This window comes from Penicillium coprophilum, assembly GCF_028826855.1.
Source record: "Penicillium coprophilum strain IBT 35676 chromosome Unknown utg000004l_segment0_segment0, whole genome shotgun sequence".
NCBI classification, from domain to species: domain Eukaryota; kingdom Fungi; phylum Ascomycota; class Eurotiomycetes; order Eurotiales; family Aspergillaceae; genus Penicillium; species Penicillium coprophilum.
The window spans coordinates 5,631,726-5,658,630 of record NW_026622723.1 but is presented as its reverse complement, the minus strand read 5'-3'; the positions used below and the strand labels follow the sequence as shown (position 1 = coordinate 5,658,630).

Here is a 26,905-nt window from a genome sequence, read left to right as displayed (position 1 = left end):
AAAGAATGATTTGAGGAAGAAGTTGATTTGAGTCAACAATTCAGCAAAATACCACGCAACCTCGGTCTCAAATCGTACGACTTTCTTGGAGTTGTTTGATCTGTTTGGCTGGCTGAGATAAGCACGATAAGCGGCCCCCGTAGTTGAAATAGGCAGCACCGGGGCAATACATGTAATCCCCGGTATTGGTGAGATTGTTTTCATTTCAATATCAAAGAGTAGGATATTGAAGGGTATCTCTATCTTCGGAGTATGTACGGAGTAGATTAATATATGTCTTTGCTCTCCACGTGAGCCTCTCAAAGACATCTGATTTCTGCCGCGTGACCTTTGACTCACCGCCTATAGATCCCGTGATGGTATTACCGTAACGTCAGCGGGGGAGGTCGCCTTGTCATCCTCTATCACCCCTCTCTATCTCTCTCTTTCTACTTTCTACAAGATACTTTACATCCAGAGCTTCTCGTCTAGAAGTCACAACTGCTATCACCTTTGTACTAGAGCTTCCTGGTGCTTTGATCCTACTCTCCACCCGACCCGCTCTTACTTATCGACCCTTATCAGTCACGATGCGATCCAAGTTCAAGGACGAGCACCCCTTCGAGAAGCGAAAGGCGGAGGCTGAGCGCATTCGCCAGAAATATGCTGACCGCATTCCTGTGAGTTTCTTTATTCAGCTCCCCGATGGTGGTGGTTGCAACCAACCTCACAGACCCTCACCGCTTGTTTGGTAGCTAATGGACTTTCAATCTACAGGTCATCTGCGAGAAGGTCGAGAAGTCGGATATTGCCACCATCGACAAGAAAAAGTACTTGGTGCCAGCCGACCTCACCGTAGGACAGTTTGTCTATGTGATCCGCAAGCGCATAAAGCTCTCTCCAGAGAAGGCTATCTTCATCTTCGTTGACGAGGTCCTCCCTCCAACTGCTGCGCTCATGAGCAGTATCTACGAAGAACACAAGGATGAAGATGGCTTCTTATACATCACGTATGTTTCCCTCCTTTCTATCATATATATATATATATTTGTTAAATGAAATCACACTGACATAACGGTTAGATATTCGGGTGAGAACACTTTCGGTGACCTTTAGAGGTTGTCTAGTCTCTCTCATTTGCTTTGCTGTTCGGCCACCCCAACCCGCACGAGTGAGTCGACGATGGATGAACGGGCAGGCGAGAAGGCTTCTGCGACCTTGGGATACTGGTTTTGGGTCACTGGCGTTTTCATTCGGGTCTTCTGCGCATTTTCTAACTTTGCTTGGCAACTATGCTCTTTCGCTGCAACACAATCATTACGAGCTTTCTCTGGTGATAATATTCTGGGATTCTTTTGCCAAATTATTTTTTTCACGTTTGGGTTCCGAGTAGTGGATCAGCAACCTGGAAACAAACCACAGATCAGGCTAGATAAAGTATTTACACTTAAGAGCAATATGATTTCTTTAGCCATACATTTCCCTCGGGAAGGACTTAACCCCGGCATCTCTACTATGTACTCCAGTAACCATGGAATACTTCAAAACGGCTAGCCCTAGATGGTTCGTCGCCAATAACCTTGTGATATACGAGATACTAACTTATTTACCATCTGTATTTCCTATAATCTAGACCATATTGTTTGCAAAAATCCACTTCAGTTACTTTCACCCGTCGCATTCCGGTGCGGTTTATGAACCTATTTCCATAGTGGGTATTTTTAGAGGAAAATGAATCTATATGGAGTCATATTCTAGAATTAGAAACCAATCACTTGTTGATAACCCTCAAGAAATTACTTCTTTACATTTCTCATAGACTCCTTCGTAGTATATAGATCCTTGTCCCTACTCCTTGGCTCTCCGATGGCGGCTCCAAAAAGGGACTAGTGCCAAATCCCTCGATAAAATTTAACCCCGAGCACATGTTCCTGAATTGAATCCATCGGCGTTTTCATTCTCTAGCTTTGTCTTTTTGGGATTTCTTTATTACAAAATATGTCTCCCGCTATTGCCACCAGTGCTGGCAGTGCCTCCAAAGATGTCAAGAAGGAGTCTGCCACTGCTCGTCTCCTCGGCTCCGGTAAGTCGTCAGATGTTGAAAACACGAATTCATTATTGACCTATGATTCTTCTAGGCTCTGCCGGTATTGCTGAATTGCTGATCTTCCACCCTGTACGATCACCGAGCTGAGAGCTATTACGACCAGATACTGACGTCCTTAGGTTGACACCACCGCCAAGCGATTGATGAGCAACCAGACTCGGGTGAGATTCGGATTGCTCACAGATAAAGGTGTATCGATTACTGATTTGGATCCTTGACAGATCACCAGCACTGCCGCCTTCAAGCAGGTTGTCTTCAGAGAGCACGTCAATGCCACAATCGGTCGCAAGTTCACCTCTCTCTTCCCCGGTCTGGGATACGCTGCCGGTTACAAGGTTCGTGACTACTATCGACAGAAAAAGGGGAGAACGACCAGCTTATACCATTTCAAACATATAGGTCCTCCAGCGCATCTACAAATACGGTGGTCAGCCTTTCGCGCGCGATTACCTTGCTAAGCACCACGGTGCCGACTTCGATAATGCATTTGGCAAGGGTACCGGAAAGGCTATTATGCACGCCACTGCTGGAAGGTAAGAACAATTGAACACTCGGATGCGAGCATTCATCTGACTTGAAACCTCCCAGTTTGATCGGCATTGGAGAGATTGTTCTGCTCCCTCTGGATGTTCTTAAGATTAAGCGTCAGACCAACCCCGATGCCTTCCGTGGCCGTGGTCTTTTCAAGATCGTTGCCGATGAGGGTATGGGTCTGTACCGTGGTGCTGGCTGGACTGCCGCCCGTAACGCCCCTGGCTCCTTCGCTGTATGTTTTTCCTGCTCCAATTTTTTACCACTGAACCACCGCTAACTTTTTGTTACAGCTCTTCGGTGGATCTGCTTTCGCCAAGGAAAAGATTTACAAGCTGACAGACTACAACACTGCCACCTGGGGCCAGAACTTTGTCGCCTCAGTCTGCGGTGCTAGCGCCTCCCTGGTCGTGTCCGCTCCCCTCGATGTCATTAAGACCCGTATCCAGAACCGCAACTTTGAGAACCCCGAGTCCGGCTTCAAGATCGTCTCCACGATGCTTAAGAATGAAGGCCCTACCAGCTTCTTCAAGGGTCTGACCCCCAAGCTACTGATGACAGGTCCCAAGCTGGTCTTCAGCTTCTGGCTGGCACAGACTTTGATTCCCGCTTTCGGTCAAGTTGTATAGAGACCATGTTTTATAATTGTTGCATCTCCCCTTTTATTTCTCCTTTCTTTGGGATAGGTTAGTTACCTTGACTTTTGTATTTTTCATAGACATGTTTTATTTCCTGAGGGGATCTATTTAGGTAGTTTACATTTTCCGAATGCGACGAACTCACTACTTCAACATTCATATGATCATATCAAGACTCTGGGTTAAATGACAAGTTCTATTTGAATGACATTCTATTGACATAGAAATAACCACAAGAAAAAGACGGGATGTATAGTGGGAATATCAACATCCAAAGCCAGTAAACGAAAGATGAAAATGAAACGCATATGTAAAGAGAAATCGCACAGATTTCACTCGTAAGGCATTCTACTAACCAGCGACAGCGTTTCTTTTGCTTTGCTAGCCAGCCCTTGGCATCTCCCGTGCTGGCTCCATGTCGATATCGTGATACCGTCATATTGTTGTTCTGCCATCGGCTCTGAAGGTGATACCAAGCCGAGCCCACAAGGTTGAGTTCTCGGGCCTGGCTGTTGATGATACTCTGAAGCTCAAGCTAATAATGCCATCAGCATACTGCTTAAACCCAACATAATCGAGGGACGAAGCATGAAAAATTCCACCGTAGACTTACCTCGCGCTCTTTGGAAATGCCATCATCCAGATTTTCTTCGTAGTTCTTCATGCGCTCACGAAGTGATTTGACCAGCTCATTTTGTTGCTGGATGTACTATAAGGTCAAGTTAGAGTTAGCACACCAATTGACCCCCAGCGAGTCATCTGTGGAAAACTGACCTCCGCACGCTGGGCGAGTCGTTCGACATTCTTCTCTAAAACTCCCGCACACTGCTTCAAGAGCTCGAAACTCGATTTCTGGGGTACTTCGCCACCCTCTGTGTTGTGAGTTTCAAACTCGCCTAGAAGCATTTGCATCTCGTTCATCACTTCCTGGTCTTCAGAGCTAATCTCGCTTTGCTTGTTGTCGAGCATCTTGCGTAGTTCCTCTCGTTCCGCACAGACTTCGCGCACCAGCGTCTGGCTGGCATCGACTTCTGCCTCCAGGTGATGAACGTTCTGAGTGAGGCTTTCCCAGTCATCCCGAATTCTTGTCAATTCAGCCGAGTTATGCGCCTCGAGTCCTTGGAGCATCTCGACCTGTTCCAGATTGACAAGACCAACTTCAAAATTTGTCAGTTAGATTGTTCACAGACATGTTGAACCGATCTTGGACTTACGTTCAGCTTGTGTGTCGGAAAGCTCTCTTTTGGTTGTTTCCAAGGTGTCCTGGACTTCTGCAATTTTCTTGAGAGCTCCGGTATAATTCTCATATAGTTTCCAATAGTCCTCACTGCAAAGCATGTTAGCTATTCTATTCATTGGGACGAAATCTTGGGCAATAAAACCTTTGAGTGGAACCAGAGCGCGCCAGGTGCACAGATACAGCAAAGTTTTCAGAGAAGCCTCCGGTATGAGAGGCTGGCTAGTGGTTGTCAGGATCAAGAGAAGGTTGTGAGATATAGATGATACACATACAGCTGAAGGTGCTTTGATCGACTCCATTTCCCGCTTCAAGTCATCATTCTCAGATTTACTGTCAATAGTTAGTATCAAGTAGGACTGCGAGGGCAAAATATATACATACAGTTGAGACTCTTTGACACCAAGTGCCTCAAAGTCCTTGTGCAATGTCCCTTGCATCTTTGGCGTCTCAGAGCCAGGCGACGCGCTGCCCGGCAAGCCGTCCATTTCCCCGAGGCGTTCACGTAGTTCGCTGATCAAAGCATCATCTCTCTCGTGCTGTTCGTCCGCACTTTCCAGCCGCTCTGTCAGCGCGTGATTATTGAACTCAAGTTGTTTCTTCAAATTCTGAATTTCATTGCATTCCTGCTCGACTTGTGGCAGAAGCTTGCGGTATTCTTCCAGCTCCACTTCGCGCTCCGAAGACCACCGCTGTTGCGAGTCTGACTCTTTCAGCTGCTGCTGAATATCTTTGATCTGGTTCTTGAGGGTCTGATTCTCTTTCTCAAAGTCTTGGCTGGCCTGCAGCTTTTGGCGGTATTTCTCAGCCGCGTTGGCCTTGCGCGCGAGCTGATCCCTCTCGGTACGAAGTTCATCATAGTCATCCTGCAACTTCTGATAGCGCTGGTTCTTGACGCGCAAGGACTCGACTGTCATCCGAAGGCTGTCAATTTCGTCCTGGGCCGCGGTCAACTTCGCTTCCTGGGACGCAATTAGATCGTCCTGCTGGCGGGTTTTGCTTTCTAATGCCTTTGCATTGAATCCAATATCACCCTTTCCAGATTTCAATGTAACCAGCCGGTCCTCGGTGGAGGCGAGCCGATTTTGCAGGGTGTCGTTGTTCTCCTGGAGACGCGCCAGGCGATTGTGCAGGTCCTCCAATGCCTTTTCTAATTCTTTTTTCTCTCGTGTGTTAGACGGTCGTTCTCCGCGAGCACCTTTCCGACGCGTTCTTCGAACTGCAATTCCAGGTCCACAGGGCGATCGTGCTTGGCTAGATCTTCCCTGAGCTCGTCCGCAGCGTCCATGGGCTCATATTGGCCATTGTGCGCCTCCTCAATGATATCCTTGAGCCCCTCCTGTGTTGAGGTGCTCAGCTCCTGAAGTGTTTGTACGTATGTTCCGGCGTTGGGGGAGCTGATGGCCGCGATCAGGAGAAGCTTCAACAACTTGTTCGTTTCCTTGGCAGAGGCTTTTTCGGCGATAGATTCGAGATCGGGCGACGGATCGAGACCGGAAGGTAGGATGTCGTCGTTTTGGTGTCGAATATAACTGAGCAGCAGTTTGTGGATGTGCTTCAGGTTCTGCCACTTGGCCACCCAATGATCGGAGGAGTTGGGCTCTGGTATTTCCTCAAGGAAATACTGGGGGTCAATATCCTGGAGAATCTCCCACAAGATGATTCCATCGGTCAACTCATCAGTGGCTCGGAGAGTTTTGCCTAAGGAGAAGCTGTTGATCCATTCCAACAGAACCTTGGTCACGGTATGTTCCGACGCCATTTTGGCGATTGACGCGTTTAATCAAGTGTCAAAGAAATATGATATTCCAGCATTTCCAAGTCTCAGCGAGAGATCATGCGAAATGCCTCGTTGGCTTAAAGGAAGTTTCTCAGCGGATCCACGCGCCTTTGGGGGGCCACATCGGGAATTAACTAGCGGGGGAGAGAAAGATGATCGGCCTTACGTTGTCCATGCTCTTTGATTTGCGACATAACTTAACTCTTTAGAAATCATCTATTGTGATATGAATATGAATACGTCCTATGTTTTATTTAAGAAATAAGCACTATATTTCCCCAAGAGCATAAAGACTCGATCATTTACTCCACATTATATACACCCCAAACGCCGAGGTAATAAATCACCCAAGTATTTCCGAGAAACTCATCCTGATTCGTACATATGGATTTGCCTCCAGACGTCATGATATACTCCAGGCTGTGAGATGCACGGTATCTCATTGGAGAGATATTAAACAGCGGCCTCATAGTCTCCATATGCACTCACAACCTTATCTTCTTCGATATTCGGGCTGTATCGGGTATCCTGCGTGGAGAGGCTCTGAAGAGCGTTCACAGGAGCCTCAGCAGCGAAGCCACTAAAGCCAGAGTTAGAAAAATGGGTAAGGCAGAAGAATTGTTGAAGTCGTACTTGATCAAATCTGTATAAATGTAGATTAGTAATGTCTTTGTATATCAAGGTAGACAAGGTAGACAAGGTAGAACTTACGATACTCATGTGTGATGACGCCGCCCTAAAAGTGTCAGTTCAATCATACCAGCAATAAAGAAGCACAGCGTACTGAAGCCACTAGGGATGCTTTGGCCTGGCTAACCACCGAGTCAGGCGTTCCCTTGGGAAAAGTAACGACGACGGACTTGAGCGATCCAGCCAGTGCCAGTGGTAGAGCCAGTAGGGCAGCAAATGTAAGCTTCATATTGAAATAGGATCAGTAGAATGTAGAAGAGTACAACGGTAGTCAGACAAGTCGGGCAAGTCAGGAGGTTGCAAGTGCTGGCGTCATTGCCTGATCACATGACTCTATCTCTGACAATCCCTTTCTCTTTGGCGCTTCCACCTCACCACTTCACGTTCCTTTCTTTTCTTGACCAACTTCTTTTTGGCTTCACTACTCTACAGCGCTGTTTTCTTGCATTTATCCATTCTTGGTCTCTTTTTTTTGTTTCTTCATTTTCCACCGCATCTGCTTGGGTTTTCCCGGACCACTTTTCCTAACATTTCTTCTCTCGTTCCACCCCTCGGCGATTCTTTGACTGGAAGGTAGATAAGGAGCTGGAAGGTTACAGGCAGGGTTGGATCGAGATCAAGCATTTGAATCTTATTGTTTTCTCAATTCTCGCAAAGATAGCTAGCAAGCATTTACAAGTTCCGACTATTTCTCCATCTTTGCGTTGATCCAAGAGAATTTGTTACTTGGAACGTGGACAAGAAATAAGAAGACAAGAAGCTCTTGATAGTCACGGGGAAAAGGACAAGCAGAATTTCAAGGGAAGAAGTGAAGAAAAAGAAGAAAAGAAAAGAAAAGAACAAACTTGAAAGAAAAGAGACAAGTGCAGGGAAAAAAAACCCCACGCGCTGAACTTCGCCTTGATATTGAATTCTGCTCTCGACATCTCTGATAAATCCAGTTCTCGACTCATCCCATATCGCCATAATGTCTGGCCTGGTTTCCGACGAAATTGCCGAGGACTACAAGAGTTCTCTGGAGGATCTAACCACCAACGATGGAATTCAGATTCGTACTCTGACTGTCATCGCCAAAGAGAATACCGAACACGCAATGGCTATCTCCCGGGTCCTGGAGAACCACATTCGAACAGTAGGTGTTCCTGCTTTTTTTTTTCTCTTGTGTCGTAGTACGGGATGAGCACTAACCACTATGTAGACACCACCCCTGCAGAAGCTTCCAGCCCTCTATGTAGCCGATTCCATCGTCAAGAATGTTGGAAGCCCTTACACCCTCTTCCTTGGCAGGAACATGTACCAGACATTCATGAATGTGTATACTTTGGTCGATGGAAATACTCGAAGGAAGTTGGATGAGATGCTCAACACGTGGAAGCAGCCGGCTCCAGGTTCCCTGGACACACGCCCAGTCTTCCCTCCCGACATCACACGCAACATTGAGACTGCTCTCATTAAAGCTCGCACTGCAGCTTTACAACAACAACAGGCCAGGGCTCAACCAGACATACTCGGGCGTAGTCGTGGAAGTGGAACTCCGACTGGGTGGACCAACAGCCCTACACCACCTCAGAACATGCCTCGGCCTCCGCAAAACCAGTTCCCCAACAATGGTTCCAATTCGGTAAGACTATTGTCGTCTGTCACACTCAAAGCTAATTTCGGTCTCACAGGCACCTCCCCAGACTCATCGACATGATATTGATTTGAGCTACCTCAATCGAGATGTGGATGCCTTGATTGCTTCTGCAAAGATTGACTTTGCTAACAGTCCTTTTAACCCCGTCTCTCGACAACGCCTAAAGGCATTAGTAGATCTTCAGGCCATTCTACAGAAACAACAGCTCGCCCCAGATCAGTTGAAACTTGTCCGCGATCAAGTCTCAGCGCTTGCTGCCACAAGACCGCCGTCGGTTGCCCCTAACGCTGCTACGAATGGCTCAGTAGTGTCCACTCCGCAAATTCCGACGCCACCAGCGCAACCAGTCTCGCAGCCTCTTCACCAGCTATTAAACCAGAACACTCTCGCCGAGCTGATAAAAGCTACCGCTTCGCGTCAACAATCCACTCCACCACCTCAAATCCCAGCAGCGTTGCCTCAGATGCCCCAATATCCTCACCAAAGCACCCCTCCACAGCCAGCGCCGGAGAACCCTCTGATTGCGGCCTTGAGGGCACGTGGTCTTCTACCTGGTGGGCCGACACCCTCACCTCTTACGCCTTCGACTTCGACGCCAGCGTCTGGAAGATCTAATTTGCCGTTCATCTTGCCCCATGGACTGCAACCTACACCCTCAATTTCGTCTCAAGCTGCAATTCCCTCCAATGGATCCTCTGGAGTTCCTATGAACACCGCGTCTATGAAGATCCCTCGATTCGGACTCATTGTCTCTCTTTATGATTCCCGACCAAACCGATGTGGAACTTGCGGCCGTCGCTTCTTAACCACGGACGAAGGCAAGGAAATGAAGGCACGACATCTGGACTGGCATTTCAAGACCAATCAGCGCATGACCGAGTCCTCCAGACGAGCTCAAAATCGCAGCTGGTATGTTGACGAAAGGGTATGTTTTATCTCTTCTATTTCTTCACGCTTCATTCCTAACTGCAATAGGACTGGATCAAATCTCGAGAGGCTGGCGACGTGAATGGCGCTGCGGACCCCCAAGCTGCCGCCGAAGGGGCTGCAGATGGGGATGGAAATATCAAACAAGAGCCGCCAAAGCCATGGATTCGAGCTCCAAACGATGCGACTCTCCGCAATACCCCTTGCCCCATCTGCCAGGAGAAGTTTGAATCGACCTGGTCTGAGGACGTTCAGGACTGGATCTGGCAAGATGCAACCAAGGTCGGAAGTCGTGTGTATCATGCAAGCTGCTATTCTGAAGTGACCAAGGGCCCTGCACCGACACGTCAAACACGGACCAGCACGCCCGACTCTGTCTTGGGCAAGCGGAAAGCTGAAGTGAGTTCTCAATTGAGGATGTTGAATGTTCGAGCTAACCAGACCCAGGGGGAATCTCCAAGCCAGAAGACACGCATCAAGACCGAGATGTGATATTTTGTACCAACATAATCATTTGCATAGGGATCATCTCTCTGGCGTTAATTAGCGAAATGAGTTTTCACCCAATCCAAGTTCAGGCCACTTCACAACTTGTAGACCCCGCTCGGCAATATCCGCCAGGTTTCCCCCATCGCTTCCGTAGATTTGTTCTTCTTCTGTGATCAAAAGATACAGCATACAGAAAATATACACGAAAACATACAGAAACTGAAAACTATTCATCAATTTTCTCATCATGGCGCCACATATTGTTCGATGGGGTATCATGGGTATGAAGTCTTGCCATAAGATTGAAGACCAAGCTAACTGATGATTAGCCACTGGCTGGATTGCTGAAAGTAAGATCTATCTGACACTACCTGTATAAGACAAGAATTCATACCTATCTCCCGACAGCATTCACAAATGACCTTCTTATCGACCCTAACCTCCGCGATGCCTCTGACGTAGCCCACCAAGTCGTCGCCGTGGCCTCGTCCTCGTCCAAGGACAAGGCCGAGCAATTCATTTCAGCTCGAGGAATCACAACTCCTTGCTCAGCATACGGGGACTACGAGACTTTGGTGGCCGATCCCAACGTCGATGTTATCTACGTCGCGACCCCGCACTCCCATCACTACCAGAATGTCAGACTGGCACTGGAGGCGGGCAAGCATGTTCTCTGCGAGAAAGCCTTTACTGTCAACGCTGCTCAAACTAAGATCCTTGTCGAAGTTGCCCGCAAGAAGAACCTCTTCCTTATGGAAGCTGTCTGGACGCGCTACTTCCCCATCAGCATTCAGATCCGCGAGCTCATTCAGAAGGGTGAGATCGGTGAGGTCCTCCGTGTCGTGGCCGATACGAGCTTCGGTGATGATGTTGAGACGAAATGGGGTACCACACATCGCATGGTGAACCCCGATTTGGCGGGTGGTGCTCTCTTGGATTGTATGTTTTTTTTTTTTTTTTTGAGAGTTCTGTTCATTGATTCTTCCCCCAAGCATAAAAAGAGAAAAACAAATGCCGTGGCTGACTTGTTCTTCTAGTGGGTATCTACTCCCTGACCTGGGTCTTCCAGACGCTATACCACACCCTGCCCCGAGACCAGAGGAAGCCACCCACTGTCTCCTCGCAGATGACTCCTTACCACCTCACTGGTGCAGACGAGTCCACAACCATGCTTCTGAGCTTCCCTACAAGCACTCCATCTAATGGTCCCCACCCGCAACAATCGCACGGTATCGCCCTGACTAACATTCGTGTCTCTGCCGATCCGGATGAGAAGGGCTCAAGTGGCCCCCCCATCCGTATTCAGGGCACCAAAGGTGAGATCCAGGTACTTGGCCAGCCTTTCCGGCCAGAGAGCTACCGTATCATTCCCAAGAAGGGTGCCGGTGAGATCCGTGAGGTCCAGTGCCCGTTCCCTGGTAATGGCAAGGGTATGTACTGGGAGGCCGACGAAGTTGCTCGCTGTCTCCGCGATGGCCAGCTCGAGAGTGAGGGCCTACCATTGGAAGAGAGTATCGTTATCATGGAGGTTATGGATGAGGTGCGGAAGCAGGGTGGTTTGACCTACCCTCAACAGATTGAGTCGACTGAGTATCCTCTGAAATTCTAGATATGAATTATATGGCAAGTGTATGTAACAATAGTACATGGTATGAGACGAATACACATATCGACTCGAATAGAGATAAGACTGAAAATACTAAGAAATTTACCGAAAGATCCAATTGAATGTAAGCCGGTCTTGAGTGTACTTATTCGGTACTCAAAAGGGTAACACATACTACTATACATGGCGGTCAAGGGTCTGAACCCAGGTCTATATGTGGACGAAAACGCCAGCCATGCTTCCAGTGTGCCCAATTAAGAAACAAAAAAAAACATAGGAAGAACAAAGGTAGGCATCACGGAGCCTGGACTGGTAAATTGTCCCCAAATTACCTCCCCCAAAATTCCCTTTTAGATGTAATCAATCCCAACCGGACTGCTTACTGGCGGAAGACTCCGAGAATGCTCTTCCAGACCTGGCCAGGCTCCTGGCTGGCATCAATGCCGCGCCAGATACCGGTCTTCTTGTAGTACTCGACAACGGGGGTGGTCTGGGCGTGGTAAGTAGACAAACGCTTGGTGAGGGTGTCGGCATTGTCATCGGAACGCTGGATCAGCGGCTCTCCGGAGACGTCATCCTTCATGTCAACCTTGGGTGGGTTGAAGATCTTGTGGTACGAGCGGCCAGAGGCAGGGTGGACCAGGCGGCCGGTGATACGAGCCACCAGTAGGGAATCATCAATCTGCAGCTCAATGGCGTGCTGAAGCTTCTGCTCACGGGCGATGAGCATGTCATCGAGACGCTCGGCCTGCGCAACGGTCCGGGGGAAACCATCCAGAATGAAACTGTTCCACCTCTCAAGTTAAATTCTGGCCGGGCCACGGAAGAAAAAGAAATTGGAAAGGGGATTTCGATGTACGCACCCGTTCTTGCACTCTGCGTTGTTGTCCAACTCGCTCTTGATCATGTTGACCATAATCTCGTCGCTGACGAGACCACCCTGATCCATGATCTTCTTGGCTTCCTTACCAAGATCGGTCTTCTTCGCGACCTGGGACCGCAGCATGTCTCCGGTGGCCTATTCAGGTAATCTATCAGCGGGAAGCGCTCATGCTGTACTCGGGCAAACTTCTACTCACCAGGTGGCACGCGCAGTACTTTTCCTTAAGGTTCGGGGCTTGAGTTCCCTTGCCTAAATAGAACCGTTAGCATCCATTGTTTTCTTTCTTGTTTTTTTCAGTCATATTTCAATCGCATACCTGCGCCAGGAGGGCCCATCAGGATGATGCGCATCTGCTCAGCGGCAGACTTAGGCTTGCCGCCATTGGCGAGACGACTCTCAAGCTCAGACACCTTCGCCTCGAGCTGGTGAATGGTATTCTTCAGACCAGAGACGGCCTCTTCAGTGATGGGAGCCATTGTGAATTATAAGAGGGGAGAGGTTTGAAGAAGAGAAGCGCTGTAGACGGGGAAACGGAAGAAATGGGGAAAGGGAAGATTCGCAAGGAACTTAGCGCCCGAGGTTCGGAGAGCACGGGCTTCACAGAGAATAGAGTGAAGACATAGGGTGCAATTGTAGAGATATTTACATGTTATTTATTCTAGTACAATGTCAATGCATTTTTTATGCTCTGTCTTCTGTACCGATGTATTAAATTTGTTTCTAGAATTATTTTGTTTCTGTATTCTCTTCCAAGGCTTCGATTCACCCGGCAAATTCCACTGCCCAGGTGCAGGTGGCTGCTTACTAAGTTCTCCAGCCTCGAGATGGCGCAGCTCTGTGGCGGAGAGCTCTCAAGAGTACCTGCGCATCATCGCTCTCCATCCACCGCATTCTCCTGTCTCGCGTTGATTTGCTGTTTCATTAAATTTGATTTGTTCTACGAGCTTTAATCATCCCCTATAGGTCTCGATTACTCTTCACCTTCCCCTTCACGATGCCTGCCACCACGGCAGACACGCTATCCCTCGTCAACCGCTCCGTGACGGTTGCCCCGTTAGTTCTGCTTTCTGTCGCAGATCACTATGGGAGAACAGCAAAGGGTACCCGGAAACGTGTTGTGGGTGTGCTGCTTGGTGAGAACTCGGGCGATAATGTCCGAGTATCAAACAGTTTTGCTGGTGAGTGCACGCTTCGGTGAATCAAATCCATACAACAGAGCTGACATCTACCTCTCTCTCTCTAGTACCGTTCGAGGAGGATGAGAAAGACCCATCAGTCTGGTTTTTGGACCACAACTTCGTTGAGTCGATGAGGGATATGTTCAAGAAGATCAATGCTCGCGAGAAGCTAGTCGGCTGGTACCACTCAGGTCCTAAGCTGCGCGCTTCGGATTTGGAGATCAATGAGCTCTTCAAGAAATACACGCCCAACCCCTTGCTTGTTATTGTCGATGTACAACCAAAGGAAGTCGGTGTGCCTACAGATGCTTACTTCGCCGTGGATGAAATCAAGGATGTGAGTTTGCCATTAAGTCCAACAAAGCACCCATCAGGCCATCAGGACTAACCAAAGCCATTTTACACTTGCAGGATGGAACAACAACCTCCCGAACATTTGTGCACACCCCATCGATAATCGAGGCAGAAGAAGCAGAGGAGATTGGCGTGGAGCACCTCCTCAGAGACATCAGGGACGTCGCCGTCGGCACACTTTCCACTCGTATTACGTCGCAGCTGCAGTCACTGCAAGGATTGCATCTGCGGCTACGCGATATCGGCCAATACCTCCAGAAAGTTCTCGACAAGGAACTTCCCGTCAATCACGCTATTCTGGGCAACCTCCAGGATGTTTTCAACCTCCTTCCCAATCTGTCCACTCCACCGGCGACGCTGCGGACCAGTGGTCAGGAGCCACAAATTGAAAACAGCGAGTTGGCACGGGCCATGAGTGTCAAGACTAATGACCAGTTGATGGCCATCTACATCAGTAGCTTGATCCGTGCCATCACGGCTTTCCACGACTTAATCGATAACAAGATCCAGAACCGACAGCAGCAAGAGGAGAGTGAAAACAAGCGGGACCAGGAGGCCAATGGAACTAAGGGAGACAAGGATGTCAAGAAGGCCGGTTTGCCAAATGGCGAGCAGAAGGAGGAGCAGGATAGCTCCGAGAAGAACAAGAAGAACTAAGGGACTTTTCTTAATTTATTTTCTTCTAGAAAGGATTGTCAATTACATGAGTGAATTCTCTGACATTTCAACCTCTTTTTTCCCCCTTGATATCTCGCCATGCATAATGAATAGTCAGGGTCAAGACCATATTAGCGGTCCCAGGTCCGTCCAGTTTGCATAGCGAACGAAGACCTTAGTTTCTCTGTAAGCGGTCTAGAGTACATTCTAATAACACTGTCATTGCTGTGTCTGGCATGCATACATCCCACAATCTGAAGGGCTCTAGGACAAATCCCCTACACGTGTAGCCAGTCGGACTTCTCACGCGTTCAATGATTGATCGCCCGGGCAAAAGCAGATGCCTCATGTGGAATGGATGAGGGCCCGTGGTAGGACCTGTAATCATCTGCGGATACCTGTAATGGTCCTTAGACGGTTCAGCGGCTTAAGATAGACTCTTTCAAGTACATGATCAATTCACATATCAATTTGCATTGACGTGTCAATAGCCAAGTACATCAGCCACCCCAGCCAGCACACCAGCCCGCCAATTCTTCCATGGAAACGGGGAATCTGCCATCCCCATCAACCCCAAACAGCTCAGGACACCGTACATGCAAGATACAGGCCAGGATATGTTTGCAGGTAGGAGGTGACACCCGAGCCGTACCACGAGCCAGAGTGCCACCAAATGAGTAGGGCAACTGGTTCTGTTCGTTTGCTGGATCATTCATCGGAGATTGATCTCGGTATGCAGACAAGGTAAATGTAGGACAGCTACAATTCCAGGCACGTAGCCGAACCTCGTAGCCCTTTTGGGATGCGAGTGAAGGTGCCGCAGATATCACGATGAAAACATCCTCTGTCTCTGCACAATCCGATATAATTCGACGAACTAGTTTGCGATCGAGGATATCAAGGGCAGGAAGGAAGTCATTTGGAAATAGACAGTGTAATGTTAACATCAATGGTTTCAGATTGGAATTTCCCAATTCTGTGATCAATTGATCGATGAAGACTGTAGAGTTGATAGAATTCATTGAGATGGAAAGAGGAAATCAATTGAAGACTGCAACACAAACGACAAAAAAAAAAAAAACTCCGAGATATCTGACCAACTTCCCAAACTCCCTCAACTTCTCAACTTCTCTACTTCTTCTTCGCCTTCTTCTTCCCATTTTCATTTCCATCGTCATCATAATCCTTCGCTTTGCCTTTCACTTTGTTGAAAATCTTAGAAAATGCCTTTTCTTTCTCCTTCTCCTTTTCTCCTTCCGTCTCTTCCCTTTCTCGCTTATTGTTCTTGAGTCTATTGAAGTGCATTCCTTGAACTTCGAGATCCAACAGTTTGGCCCCTTTACCTTTGTCTCCCGTCAAAGTTATCTCCAGTCGTCCTCGTTCTTTGGTCCAGTTGAGTATTTCCTCATTGTCGCCCATCTCAGGACCAATAGCAGAAGTCTCTTTACCTCCCCTTTTCTTCTCCCATTCATCCGCCCATCGCTCAAACTCCTTGCGCCTTGCTTCCGCCGTGCGAGCTATGTATCCATCGAGAACCTTGGGAATGACCACATCCATTAACTTCACTAACCCCTCGGAATCGCTCGGAATATTGACACCTTGTTCTAGGACAGGTCCAGAATCAAAATCTGCAAACGTGGAGTCAACTTGCATATCATCGAGCTCTGGGGCTGTCGTTCCCTTGGGGAATTCGTTGGGTGGTGCCTTGGGGAACTGTCCCTTGGCTGCCGGTCCCTCGTCATTCGTGGGTAACCGGCGGTATGCAAAGAGGTAACCGGTAGGAAGATGGTTTGGGTTACTTCCAGGCCCTTCAGGGATCCAGTCCATGATTTCCAAGTCATTCGCCTTGACCCATGTGTCTCCTTTCCCTTTGACACCCATGCTGTAATGACCCTGCATAACATCCCTGCCATGATGCAAGACCATCGAGGTCAACTTGTACTGGACGGTTTCCCGTTCGTCGCCCCAGCGTTCATCCATGAAGCGTGTCTCGATATTCAACTCCTCGCTCATATATACGTGAGTGCTGATCTTCTCACCCATCGCACTGGTGCGATTGAGCTGAATCAAGAGAATCTCGGGAAACCTTGCAATTTGGTCTGCAGAAGTCCTGTTGCCTCCGCATGTTTCACATGGACTCTCGAACTCGAACGCGTACTCAAAGTGCTGGGTGATGATATCACTCAAAGTAGGCTTTACAGGGAGTCGATCGCCCTCCTCCCCGGATAAGTTAATCCTCATGAATAGTTGCTCAATTGGGTCGTATCTTGCCTCACAGGCGTTTTCCCCCGTGCACCTCAACACTGTGACGAGTTCGACCTTGAATATATCTTCCAAGTCTCCTTGCCTATCGCAAAATCAGTCCGGGGGTGTCTGGGGTCATGGAGAGAGAAGAACGTACATCATAGGCTTGGTGCTCTCTATGATCGCGTTGTAAAGTACGTCCAAGTACTCTGCCGGATCTTGTTCCGAGTTGACCCCAGCTGGTTTCCAACTCCGCAAGAGCGAGCGTGTGAGGGATCTAAAGGCAGGCTTCCAGCTTGTACTGTCACCTGCCCAGTAACCTTGAGCGATCTCAGCAAGTTGGCAAACGTAGCATTCGGTGGGACCTTCATCGGAAAAGCCCAGTCTGCAAATGTGACCTGGTGGAGCATGGTGGTTCTTGTACCAGATGAGCCAATTGTAGAAAATCGGCATATGTAGAATCATTTGGAAGACGGCATTGCGATAGCAGTCCACTCCGTTATTTGGAAATCCCACCGTGGTTTTGTCGGGCAGGTCGGGATGCCAATATTTGGGAATCAACGGCTATCTTGTTAGGGTTGGTGGACGGTATACGATATCTCGGGCACTTACTCTCAATGTCCTTTTCTGTTCCGTAGACTTTGTTCTTTTCACGGTTCGATCATGCACCTCCTTGTCTCTGAAGGAGTCTTCGACTTGCTCTTCCGCTTCTTCCTCTTCGTATGGCCCTTGGACTTGTTCCACTTCCTCTCCCTCGACGTTCTCGACGTGCTCGAGGGTTTCTTTAGATCTGGCCATGCTAGAATCAGTGAATAGATGGGGTGTGAGATTAAGACTTGGGATTGGCATTTAATTTATCTTGCATTTCAACTGGACTTTCATTGTTTTCATCTCTAAAGGAAATCAGGGCTTCGACATTCAAAGAATGCATGACGGAGCCAATCAGTCACCGCGAAGACCGTCACGATCAAAGAAAGTTGAGAATTTTGTTCGAACTCGAGAGGCCCTCTCATTCACCTTTCATTCAGCTTTCGGGTTGATTCTGTTCTTCTTTCACCCATTTCCCCCCTTGAATGATTTGAAGCCGCGATTTGAATTCGATGTACGTTCAAACAAAGTAAACTTGGGGTTGAGTCTTACATTTTCTATAAATAAAACGTGATTGAAAGAGAAAATGAGAATGAACCTGTGACTGGGACCTGAGATCAACTTTTTTTTTTTTTTTCGATCCTATCCAAGTGCAGTCCAAGTGCAGTCCAATTTCAGTCCAATTTCAGGGCTCAGTGGGACCCTACACCATACCCTGGGAGCCAATTTCCTTAGCCGTGTTCCCCCAGTTTTTTGCATGTTCGAGACCAGTCTGTCAAGATAATATAGAACCTGTTCCACCTAAATTGTCTATAGAGTGTCTAGACGGACAGCTGTTTCAGATGTGGAGTCCAATTAAATCGGCCTCTCTCTGAACGGATGATTGGCCCGTGGGAATCTCCAGAGATCCGGCCGAAAGTTATGGAGTACATATCTCAATCGGGATATGTATGGTAGAGATATATATATATATTTCAGCATCCACCTGAAAAGATATCATATATTGACAGCAGGGTTCCTCGCATCTACCGAAGATCCACTCCCCAGCTGAGAGGATCTCAGTGGAGCGCCAGAATCCTCCTGAACGAACTGGAGAAGAAACCCCCTGAAATGAGAGGTAATCAAATCAAAAATTGAAAAAAGATAAAAAGATAAAAACGGGTCCTGTGGAGGGGGAAGAGAAAGCTCGCGCAGCTCCTTCGCTACCACTTAGGTCATGACGATCCGACGTTTGCCCCTCCTTGAAACTCCACACCGTTATTTCTTCAGCTGACGTTCTATTTTATTTCCGAGTTTCTCATTCCAGGGGTATTATATATATACATATATTACATACACTACATATATACTACATCTACTTGGACTACATATACTACCTACATATAGTAGACGCTGAGATATATCTCTCTCTCTCCTCGAATATCCAGTCCCGTTTCAGCGGATCATACGGTGAAGCCGTAGCTGCCGAACGGGTCACGTCTGTGCGAAGCCAAGGGAGGCAACGATCGCCTTGCGAACGTTGCGATCCACTTACACCTTTGCCTTGTTTTCGGAAAGTTGATAGGTAGGATGTCCACTCTAGGCCTAAGAGTCCAAAGTACCGGGGGATCCAAATAAGAACTCGTGTTCTTAAGGGTCTAACGGGCATGACGTTGGTAAATTGGTGGAAATTGGGCCTGACAGTTAAGTGGAAATTGAGAAATGACCCCACTACGCCCTTAATCTTGCACAGGAACTCTTACTAGATTTGGATATCTAGTATTTACAATATATACCTATATATATAAATAATATATAATAATATATATATATATATTTATCCTCACCAGTATAGAACACATGGACACCCGAGAGTCGGGAACCCGGAAAAGCCCCACCAATGTAAAATCCCCGACTGGTTCTTGGTACGGGAGGTACTGTAAATTTCAGACTCGTTCTGGACCGAAAAAGACCGTCATTTAACCAAAGGGTGATGCGGGTCCCCGTTTGAAATTAAAAATACTCAAAACCTCATTAAAAAATACTCTAAAATACTCCGAGAATTCAACTTACCGTTTGATCTCGCTCTTCTTGGTTAGTATGAAACTCTGCAGGTCATAACAGGCCGTGGACTCCGAGGTTCTTCAACATTGAACCTGGAAGATTCCTTAAATACTATAAAATACTACCTATACTACAAAATACTATCGAAACCTGAAAGATCAACTGTTTAATTTCAAAGTGGATAGGAAATTATGTGTGTGTTTTTTTTTTCCTGTAACAGCCGTTACCCTTTATAGTCCCCAACGGTCTTAGACTCTTTCTCTTCAAGATAGGTTTAGATCAGCTGTCACTTGTTCGTTTCACGTTCGGATGCTTCATATGGTTTTCCTTCCCTTTTTTTTTTATGTGCCTGGTCTACTTTCCCCCGATATTTCTCTTTTTTTCGTTGTGAAATTCTTGGGAAACCGATTCTTCTGAATTTGGACTTGGGATCACAAGCACTTTCCCTTGCTCGTGTTCTTCTTTTGTTCCCTTCTTGCCCCCTTTTACCCCCCTTCAGTGTTGGGGAAAACCTCCCTTGGTTTTTTTTTGGTTCTATTCTATTCGGGGCTCATCCGCGCATATGATTGCGTTACAAAATCGGCCTATATTGCCTCCCGTCAAAGTGGATATCTCACTACTACTCAAGCCCCAAGATGAGGAAGAAGCCCCGGATGTGAATGCCGGGTACCCGCCCAGAACGATAGGGCAACTAGGTTTAGGTCCCATGATGACTATGCCGGGCCCGGCCATGGCCATGCCACCCTTGACCAAGACTGGCCCATCGGGAGCTGCCAAGCGGTTGCAGCCCTCCCATACGTCCGAGTCTCCAGCAAAGAAGCAGTCCAAGTGGTCGCCAGATGAGGACGCCTTGATCATCGAACTGCGGGGTAGTGGTATGAAGTGGGAGGACATCAGCAAACGACTCCCCGGCCGCAGCGCCATCAGTTGCCGTCTGCATTACCAGAACTACCTAGAACGCCGAAGTGAATGGGATGAAGATAAAAAGAACAAACTAGCCCGGTTATATGAAAGGTAGGTGAGAAGAGGAACGCGGATCTCGGGAATATACACTAATCTCGGGCCTAGATTCAAAGCTGAAATGTGGTCCAAGGTAGCCGAGGAAATGGCAATCCCATGGCGTGCAGCGGAGGCCATGCACTGGCAGCTAGGAGAGCAGGAGATGGCTCGACGCGCAGGTGTGGTGCCATTCTCTCTCTCTAGTGCCGCCATCGATCCCCCAACCACCAGAACACGCCGCGCCAGCACTTCTTTAGCCCGCCCAAGAAAGGGATCTTCCTCACGCGCAATCCCAGGCCACCTGCCAGGTCATCCACCTCAACTTCCCTCCCTTGAAGAGCTCACTGCAGGCGTTCCTGCATACGCCCCCGCCCCACCTCCCCCGAGGGAGTTCTATGGGATTGGACGACCGCCCGAGATGGGGATTCCTCCACCAGGTCTCATGGGCCCTCACCTTGGCATGCCCCCTCGGACCATGCCTTAGGATGAGATGATGAAGATGACGCCTACACGTCTTTCCTTGAGTTTTCCCCTTCCAAGTCTTTTTCTTCTTTTTTTTTTTTTTTTTTCCTTTGTGGTCTTCTGTTACGAATTGCATAGCGCCGGTTGGAGGTATATCGTGATTTGTGGGGATAGTGAATCGTATAGATGATTTCTACCCCGGTGTTTTGTTGCGTTCTTTTCCTCTGTTTGCTTTTTGGGGCCAGCAGTGCGAATTGAAGTGTTTTCCTATGACTCCGAGGCTGGCTCTCGGAGCTGCATACCCCATTTTCAAACGTCATGAGCCGTTTTGGGCGTTGCGATCGCCCACCAGTTATCTTTCTCGTACCCGGATTCCAGCACACGACCACCGGCATTGTCTATGTCACGCTCCAGCTCGCCTTCCGCATACAGGTGATAGTATCGATGGAATGTCTGGGGTTGATCACCCTTGCGGACCCAGGGAACCATTCGATCTTGCTCATCGCCTTTGTCCCAACCTCTACGGCTGTTCTTTTGCTCGAGGGCCCAGGCATAGATTAGGATCTTCCCACCCTCCTGCATCTCTGAACCACGCTTCACAGTTCGCATGATCTCGGCGACAGCTTGAACTCGCCGGGTCGGGGTGGAAAGATGGTGCACCACCGCGATTGAGATTGCAAAATCAAAGCTTGCATCCCGGTGTGGGAGGTCAAGAATATCAGCTACCACGGTCGAATGCGGCTGGTGCTGCAGGGCAATCCGAGCCAGGTTCTCAGATCTGTCATCGAATTAGCTCAGACCAAGCTGAAAAGGGTCCCAATGAGCGGAGTGATATCCCAAGGAAATAAAGCAGTCTATAGAAAATCCAAAACTTCAAAAATCCCACAATCCCCAAAATTCAATAATTCAATAATTCATATCAAAACATACCTATCTGAAGCAATGATGAAGACATCTCGATTGACCATCAAGTTTTTGCCATTACCGCACCCTACATCTATACCCACTGCACCTGGTGTTAAGCTCGTGAGAAATCGTTCGACTATAGGCCATGGCTGAGAACAATAGTTAGTTGGGGAACCGGCGAAGTTGAGGTGGCGCCAGTCGCTTTAAACAAACCTTGTAGCGGGTGGCGGAGAAATGCTGAGCAATCTGCTGATACACTTCATGAACATTTTGCTGCTCATAGGCTTCGCCTGGCTGTTGAGACGCCATGATGCCCTCGTCGAGAACAAGGTGGGAGTTGGAAGAGTTGAAAAGTCAAGCGAGAATGGATATCACGTGGCTCGCGATTTGTAACGGGCTATCTACATCATCGCGATGTGGGATTTATATAGATCTACAGAAAGTACAAAGCATAAAGCTTGAATAACATCAAGTTTGACTGTCTTGGCTTATTTTGTTTATTGGAAGATACACATTAAGTAACTGCTCTGGAGTCATATAAAAAGGGTTATCAGTCTTGAAGTATGAACGGTGTTCCTGTCATAATGCAAGCTACTACAGCTACAAGATAGGATGAAATCTATTCCACAATACGTCAAAAAAAAAAAAAAAAAAAAAAGACCTAAGCTATGACGGGCTTGATGTTGATAATACGGCTAGAATGGAAGTGCCGTATAAGAAAATATTAGATCTGTATTCTCAACATGCGATAGCCCACATGGTAAAATAATGTCGACTGATACAATCCCACTTTGACATCCCGTTCGGGCAATAGTTTACCTACATAAGCTGTACCCAACAGGAAAATTATGTTTAGTCTCTCACCTTGTCCTCCCCAAAGACTATATATCATTTGCCAATTTCATTCTCAACTGTAGCGGTGCCTGTTCCTAGCGGAGACCGCTTACTAATAGTCGCTGCTTCGAAGGGCGATATTCCTTTTCCTGTCACCCACAGGGAAGCACAACGTCAACTGTAAGTACTACATACCCCGTCAAGGATTGTCCTGTTTTGTCTATACTATGTTATGTTCCTATCATTGATTACTGAGCTACCCTGGTAAGCGCCAGTAGCTTCTTGTGAGCCAGGGGAATTTGATATTAGCAATTGAGCACACAATGATGCTAAATACATAGTCTGTTCTTATCTTTTTTTGTACTATAAGAAGTACTAAAGGTTGCTTCTAGCTGTCTGATCTCTTTTTGGCTCTTGTCTTCTGCTCTTTGAATGCCTCGCACCCTACATCAAGAACTTGCGTTGACCCACGACCTGCTCTAACACTTCTTTCTAGGAACACCAAAAGACAGGACGAGTGATACAGAGACAAGATGGCATTCCAGCCTACCCCGATGGATATTTCCGTCATAATCACCAACGCGGCTTTAGCCAAGCCCGGGAATTCGGAGCCTCGATTCCTGACTGAACGCCGCATCACCCCAACCTGGACGGTGATGCAGGTCAAGGCAAAGCTGGAGACTATGACGGGAATTCCGCCAAGCTGTCAGCGCCTGCGGGTCAAAGTCCCCGGTCGACCTGATCAATGGGCCGACGGGGACGACCGCCTGATTGGGGAGTGGGGGTTGGTGAAGGGCTCGGAGATCGAGGTTGGTTCTCTTTTCTTTCCATGTTTGGCAGTATATAATTTTGGACTACCCTGTGCCTACCTACTGGACCCAAAACGACATGCCTTCTGCTCCAAGCTATCAATGCAAGAGATTGATATACTACGGATTCTGAATGCATGCTGATCTGTATCCCCATCAGGTCAATGACAGCCGCCCACAAACCATGCGGGCTAATTTCACCGATTTATCATCGGTCGAGAAATATGTGCTGCCAACTGAAACATACGAGGCCCGTTCGGATTCTGTATTGGCCTGGAAGAGGAACCAGAAGCTGGGCCGGTTTGATCCTAACGCTCTCTCGCCCGAAGAGGCTCTGCGTCATCAAGTTGAGAAAGATCAGACCGAGGTTCAAACGAGAGGTTCGTTGGGACACACATCTTATGTGTCAATACGGCTTCTTTTCTTCAGAAACCTAACGACATATTGGCAGGAATCACCGTTTCGAAACGAGCTATCGTTCTGCCTTCATCTCCGCCGCACATTCGACGCGGCACGATCCGCTTCGTTGGACCTGTTCCGACTATTCCCATCACCGGTCCAGGTCGCGATCTGCAACAGGATGCAGAACTTCCGGCAGATCTCCAGCCAATCTGGGTCGGGATTGAGCTTGACGAGCCGATGGGGAAAAACAATGGTAGTGTGGGCGGACAGCGCTACTTCGAATGTTTAGGCAACAGGGGCGTCTTCGTGAAGCCGGAAAAGGTTGAGGTTGGAGAGTTCCCCCCCGTTGGGTCTAGACGACGACCTAGATGACCTTATGGAAGAGATTTGATACACTGTGGTATGTATAATATGAATACATTTCGCTATTATGGAATAAATGAGGTTCTGATTCCCAGCCTCCCTCAGTTGCTCTTCCATCACCAATTATCTATCACCAATAGATATTGCATAATTAACTAGAGAAACAGGCGGGAGAAAAACGCCAAATTCCCTGGTAATCATATGAAAACAAATCGCTCAAGAACGAATAACAATAAAAAAACATTTAGACGCCCACAAATCAAGATTTCAGGGTATCCACGTAGAAGAAAGGTTTCATGGCGCGTTGTCAATGCCTACAGTTATGAGGACAAGAGTAGAGGGCAGAGCCAGGAGGTAATCACTTGCCAGCCTTCTTCTGCTTGCCTCTGGGGCGACCCTTGGCTTTCTTAGCAGGAACCTGAACAGGTGCGGTGGGAGTGTCAGCTTCAAATTCGCTTTCCGGGCCGGCATCCTGAGAGATCTGTGGTGTGTCGTCTTCGTTCTCGTTCTCATCAGGGACACAGCCTTGTGTGAAAAAAAGTCGAGCCTCTTTTTGATGGGTGTTTGCAAAGCTGTAATAATTTCCTAGAGATGACGGGTGTCAGTTATCTGATACGACTTGAGAGGTCATAAGAACTGTGACTCACCACGAGGAACTTGGAAAACACAACCCTTTCCAGCACTAAATTGGACACCTGAGATATCCACTTGCACACGCCCGTGACAGACATAAAACACCATGTGCATTTTCTTCGAGTTCTTGGGTTTCTTGACTCCGTCAGGTGGGAGTTCGACTACCCCAGACCCAATGAACGACGAGCTAAGCAACTTTGCAAATCGGAATGTCGAGTCTTTGACTTCTCTGGTTTCAATTCCGGAGGGTGCATATGCAATGTCTGTGTCAACACAAACTTAGTAAAGGAAGTAAATATGACAAGGTTGGATATCATACCTAGGACTTCCTCTTCCTTCGAACTGGTCTGTGTTTTCCCGTCCCATTTGAGGGTGTAGCCATGAAGAACACCGCCTTCCTTCTCCCAGAGATCAACATCCTCATCCTCGTCCGAGGAGTCATCCTTTTGTTTTTTAGACTTAGACTTGTGGGACGCTGAGAGCTTGCCCCTCTTCTTCTTCTTCTTTTCAGGCTCTTGCTCTTCGGTGCGAATAATCTCTTTGATCGTTGAGAGAGGGTATCGATGTCCTTCGGCTGCCTCCCCATCTCCGAAGACACACCGTTCATTGCGCCAGTAAGCCAGTGGTCGAACGGAAACCCGCCCAGATCGAGTGTGAGTCGCACTATTGTCAGTAGGATTTTCGCGTTTGAGAATATACAAACTTCGGCCCTTCAAAGGACCTGTCCTGTTGGCGTAATTCTCAACCACTCGATCCAGTTCTGGCTCCAACGGTTCACGCACTGGTGGAGATGCTTTGGTGGTGTTTCGCTTTTTGGTTGGCCTAGGGTCGACATCCTCTTCAACGTTACGGCGCTGAGACTTTGGACGTCCGCGCGGCGCGGGATGTTTCGCCTGGTTCTTGTCTGTCTTGGCAGTGTTTGGCGCAGCCTTCTTTATTGGTTTGGAGGTCACAACGGGTTCTTCGCGAGGCGGGGTTGTGTCAGCCGTGGATGAATTGTCGTCATAATCGTGTTGGTTTTGCCCGGGAGAATCAGGCAGCTCGTCTGCAGCAGCTGAATCGGAATCGATATTCAGGCTGTCACCAAAATCTTGTTGTACTGCGGCGAATGCATTCGCGTTCTCGTCGCCTTCGGAATAGTCGGAAAAGTCATGTATAACTGCGGGCTCAAATTCTGCTGCTAGCTGTGCTTTTGTCGCTGTCCTTTGCCGTGTGCCATTCCTTTGGTTTGAGCGGCCAACGTTCACGGACCGAGTAGAAAGAGGAGATGGATCTTGACGCGATTCTCCCTGTGCGCCCGCGAAACCTTTGCCGTCGGACGGACTAGACGACTCAAGAATATCCTGCGGATCCGGAGTTGATTGCATAGCTGGAGTCCTCCGCGGAGACCCAGTAAGGCCAGTCTTCATCGGCGACCGCGCAGCAGGCGGGGGGAGAAAAGAGGTACGTGAACCATTTGTGCTCTTGAGGAAGTCCATGGGATCTGGCGCATTTCCTATAGAATTTGCATCAACACGCAATGAACCAACAGTTTGGGGCAACACGAAATGAGCCCACCTTCATCCATCGACATGCCCTCGGACCCAATCGAAGAGTCATTTTCCACGTCTTCAAACCCATTCAACTCGACGGGCGACTTTTCAGGAGATGAGAAGAGACCGTCTACTTCTTCCATTCCATGTTCGTCACGTCGACCCTCTTTCAAAGATATGCCAGTGCGCCTAGATGAATTCAGTATAGAGGTCCATAGTAGTGACATTGACTATGACATCGACTCACCTTCCCTTGGTTCCCACATTGGAGTAGTCGAAGTCGCGGGCCTTTCCGGGCCCTCGTGACATATTGAAAATTGATCGCCAGGATAGAATAGCAATTTACCTAAATCAAATTTCACGAGAGAATCAAGGCAGTCAAGAGAGACACAAAGTGG

General features: G+C 48.1%; 14 protein-coding genes across 14 annotated transcripts; 7 read left to right on the top strand and 7 right to left on the bottom strand.

Moving 5' to 3' along the window:
- Positions 1 to 569: 569 nt before the first annotated feature.
- On the top strand, positions 570 to 1,095 carry N7500_006568 (autophagy-related protein 8; the record flags this gene model as incomplete). The annotated part of the gene is made up of 3 exons (XM_056677712.1): positions 570 to 659; positions 757 to 989; positions 1,062 to 1,095. The coding sequence occupies 3 exons, from the start codon at positions 570 to 572 to the stop codon at positions 1,093 to 1,095; spliced, it is 357 nt and encodes a 118-aa protein (XP_056532712.1).
- Positions 1,096 to 1,977: 882 nt separating this feature from the next.
- On the top strand, positions 1,978 to 3,246 carry N7500_006567 (putative mitochondrial GTP/GDP transporter Ggc1; the record flags this gene model as incomplete). The annotated part of the gene is made up of 7 exons (XM_056677711.1): positions 1,978 to 2,062; positions 2,118 to 2,155; positions 2,206 to 2,247; positions 2,308 to 2,421; positions 2,486 to 2,619; positions 2,675 to 2,852; positions 2,911 to 3,246. The coding sequence occupies 7 exons, from the start codon at positions 1,978 to 1,980 to the stop codon at positions 3,244 to 3,246; spliced, it is 927 nt and encodes a 308-aa protein (XP_056532711.1).
- Positions 3,247 to 3,411: 165 nt separating this feature from the next.
- On the bottom strand, positions 3,412 to 6,254 carry N7500_006566 (putative microtubule binding protein HOOK3; the record flags this gene model as incomplete). Its single annotated transcript, XM_056677710.1, has 9 exons — positions 3,412 to 3,430; positions 3,612 to 3,790; positions 3,869 to 3,964; positions 4,030 to 4,412; positions 4,470 to 4,582; positions 4,638 to 4,714; positions 4,768 to 4,825; positions 4,877 to 5,637; positions 5,691 to 6,254. The coding sequence occupies 9 exons, from the start codon at positions 6,252 to 6,254 to the stop codon at positions 3,412 to 3,414; spliced, it is 2,250 nt and encodes a 749-aa protein (XP_056532710.1).
- Positions 6,255 to 6,725: 471 nt separating this feature from the next.
- N7500_006565 (uncharacterized protein) lies at positions 6,726 to 7,191 on the bottom strand (the record flags this gene model as incomplete). The annotated part of the gene is made up of 4 exons (XM_056677709.1): positions 6,726 to 6,852; positions 6,906 to 6,915; positions 6,984 to 7,008; positions 7,057 to 7,191. 4 exons carry the CDS (start codon positions 7,189 to 7,191, stop codon positions 6,726 to 6,728), a joined length of 297 nt encoding a protein of 98 aa, XP_056532709.1.
- A 738-nt stretch (positions 7,192 to 7,929) lies between these two features.
- N7500_006564 (putative mRNA cleavage factor complex component Pcf11) lies at positions 7,930 to 10,017 on the top strand (the record flags this gene model as incomplete). Its single annotated transcript, XM_056677708.1, has 5 exons — positions 7,930 to 8,094; positions 8,161 to 8,583; positions 8,633 to 9,523; positions 9,574 to 9,924; positions 9,973 to 10,017. The coding sequence occupies 5 exons, from the start codon at positions 7,930 to 7,932 to the stop codon at positions 10,015 to 10,017; spliced, it is 1,875 nt and encodes a 624-aa protein (XP_056532708.1).
- A 244-nt stretch (positions 10,018 to 10,261) lies between these two features.
- On the top strand, positions 10,262 to 11,623 carry N7500_006563 (Gfo/Idh/MocA family protein; the record flags this gene model as incomplete). Its single annotated transcript, XM_056677707.1, has 4 exons — positions 10,262 to 10,295; positions 10,344 to 10,364; positions 10,423 to 10,953; positions 11,052 to 11,623. 4 exons carry the CDS (start codon positions 10,262 to 10,264, stop codon positions 11,621 to 11,623), a joined length of 1,158 nt encoding a protein of 385 aa, XP_056532707.1.
- A 376-nt stretch (positions 11,624 to 11,999) lies between these two features.
- adk1 (adenylate kinase ADK1) lies at positions 12,000 to 12,979 on the bottom strand (the record flags this gene model as incomplete). Its single annotated transcript, XM_056677706.1, has 4 exons — positions 12,000 to 12,405; positions 12,484 to 12,638; positions 12,700 to 12,752; positions 12,820 to 12,979. 4 exons carry the CDS (start codon positions 12,977 to 12,979, stop codon positions 12,000 to 12,002), a joined length of 774 nt encoding a protein of 257 aa, XP_056532706.1.
- Positions 12,980 to 13,497: 518 nt separating this feature from the next.
- Positions 13,498 to 14,692, top strand: rpn8 (proteasome regulatory particle lid subunit RPN8; the record flags this gene model as incomplete). Its single annotated transcript, XM_056677705.1, has 3 exons — positions 13,498 to 13,681; positions 13,747 to 14,018; positions 14,093 to 14,692. The coding sequence occupies 3 exons, from the start codon at positions 13,498 to 13,500 to the stop codon at positions 14,690 to 14,692; spliced, it is 1,056 nt and encodes a 351-aa protein (XP_056532705.1).
- A 500-nt stretch (positions 14,693 to 15,192) lies between these two features.
- Positions 15,193 to 15,714, bottom strand: N7500_006560 (uncharacterized protein; the record flags this gene model as incomplete). Its single annotated transcript, XM_056677704.1, has 1 exon — positions 15,193 to 15,714. One exon carries the CDS (start codon positions 15,712 to 15,714, stop codon positions 15,193 to 15,195), a length of 522 nt encoding a protein of 173 aa, XP_056532704.1.
- Positions 15,715 to 15,823: 109 nt separating this feature from the next.
- Positions 15,824 to 17,734, bottom strand: N7500_006559 (Peptidase C19 ubiquitin carboxyl-terminal hydrolase 2; the record flags this gene model as incomplete). The annotated part of the gene is made up of 3 exons (XM_056677703.1): positions 15,824 to 17,039; positions 17,094 to 17,500; positions 17,549 to 17,734. The coding sequence occupies 3 exons, from the start codon at positions 17,732 to 17,734 to the stop codon at positions 15,824 to 15,826; spliced, it is 1,809 nt and encodes a 602-aa protein (XP_056532703.1).
- Positions 17,735 to 20,129: 2,395 nt separating this feature from the next.
- Positions 20,130 to 21,050, top strand: N7500_006558 (MYB DNA-binding domain protein; the record flags this gene model as incomplete). The annotated part of the gene is made up of 2 exons (XM_056677702.1): positions 20,130 to 20,581; positions 20,636 to 21,050. 2 exons carry the CDS (start codon positions 20,130 to 20,132, stop codon positions 21,048 to 21,050), a joined length of 867 nt encoding a protein of 288 aa, XP_056532702.1.
- A 287-nt stretch (positions 21,051 to 21,337) lies between these two features.
- N7500_006557 (tRNA (carboxymethyluridine(34)-5-O)-methyltransferase) lies at positions 21,338 to 22,243 on the bottom strand (the record flags this gene model as incomplete). The annotated part of the gene is made up of 3 exons (XM_056677701.1): positions 21,338 to 21,806; positions 21,959 to 22,083; positions 22,148 to 22,243. 3 exons carry the CDS (start codon positions 22,241 to 22,243, stop codon positions 21,338 to 21,340), a joined length of 690 nt encoding a protein of 229 aa, XP_056532701.1.
- Positions 22,244 to 23,301: 1,058 nt separating this feature from the next.
- Positions 23,302 to 24,351, top strand: N7500_006556 (TBCB family protein; the record flags this gene model as incomplete). Its single annotated transcript, XM_056677700.1, has 3 exons — positions 23,302 to 23,577; positions 23,738 to 23,957; positions 24,029 to 24,351. The coding sequence occupies 3 exons, from the start codon at positions 23,302 to 23,304 to the stop codon at positions 24,349 to 24,351; spliced, it is 819 nt and encodes a 272-aa protein (XP_056532700.1).
- A 349-nt stretch (positions 24,352 to 24,700) lies between these two features.
- N7500_006555 (Cupin domain protein) lies at positions 24,701 to 26,816 on the bottom strand (the record flags this gene model as incomplete). Its single annotated transcript, XM_056677699.1, has 5 exons — positions 24,701 to 24,927; positions 24,990 to 25,238; positions 25,295 to 26,470; positions 26,533 to 26,696; positions 26,755 to 26,816. The coding sequence occupies 5 exons, from the start codon at positions 26,814 to 26,816 to the stop codon at positions 24,701 to 24,703; spliced, it is 1,878 nt and encodes a 625-aa protein (XP_056532699.1).
- Positions 26,817 to 26,905: the final 89 nt, after the last annotated feature.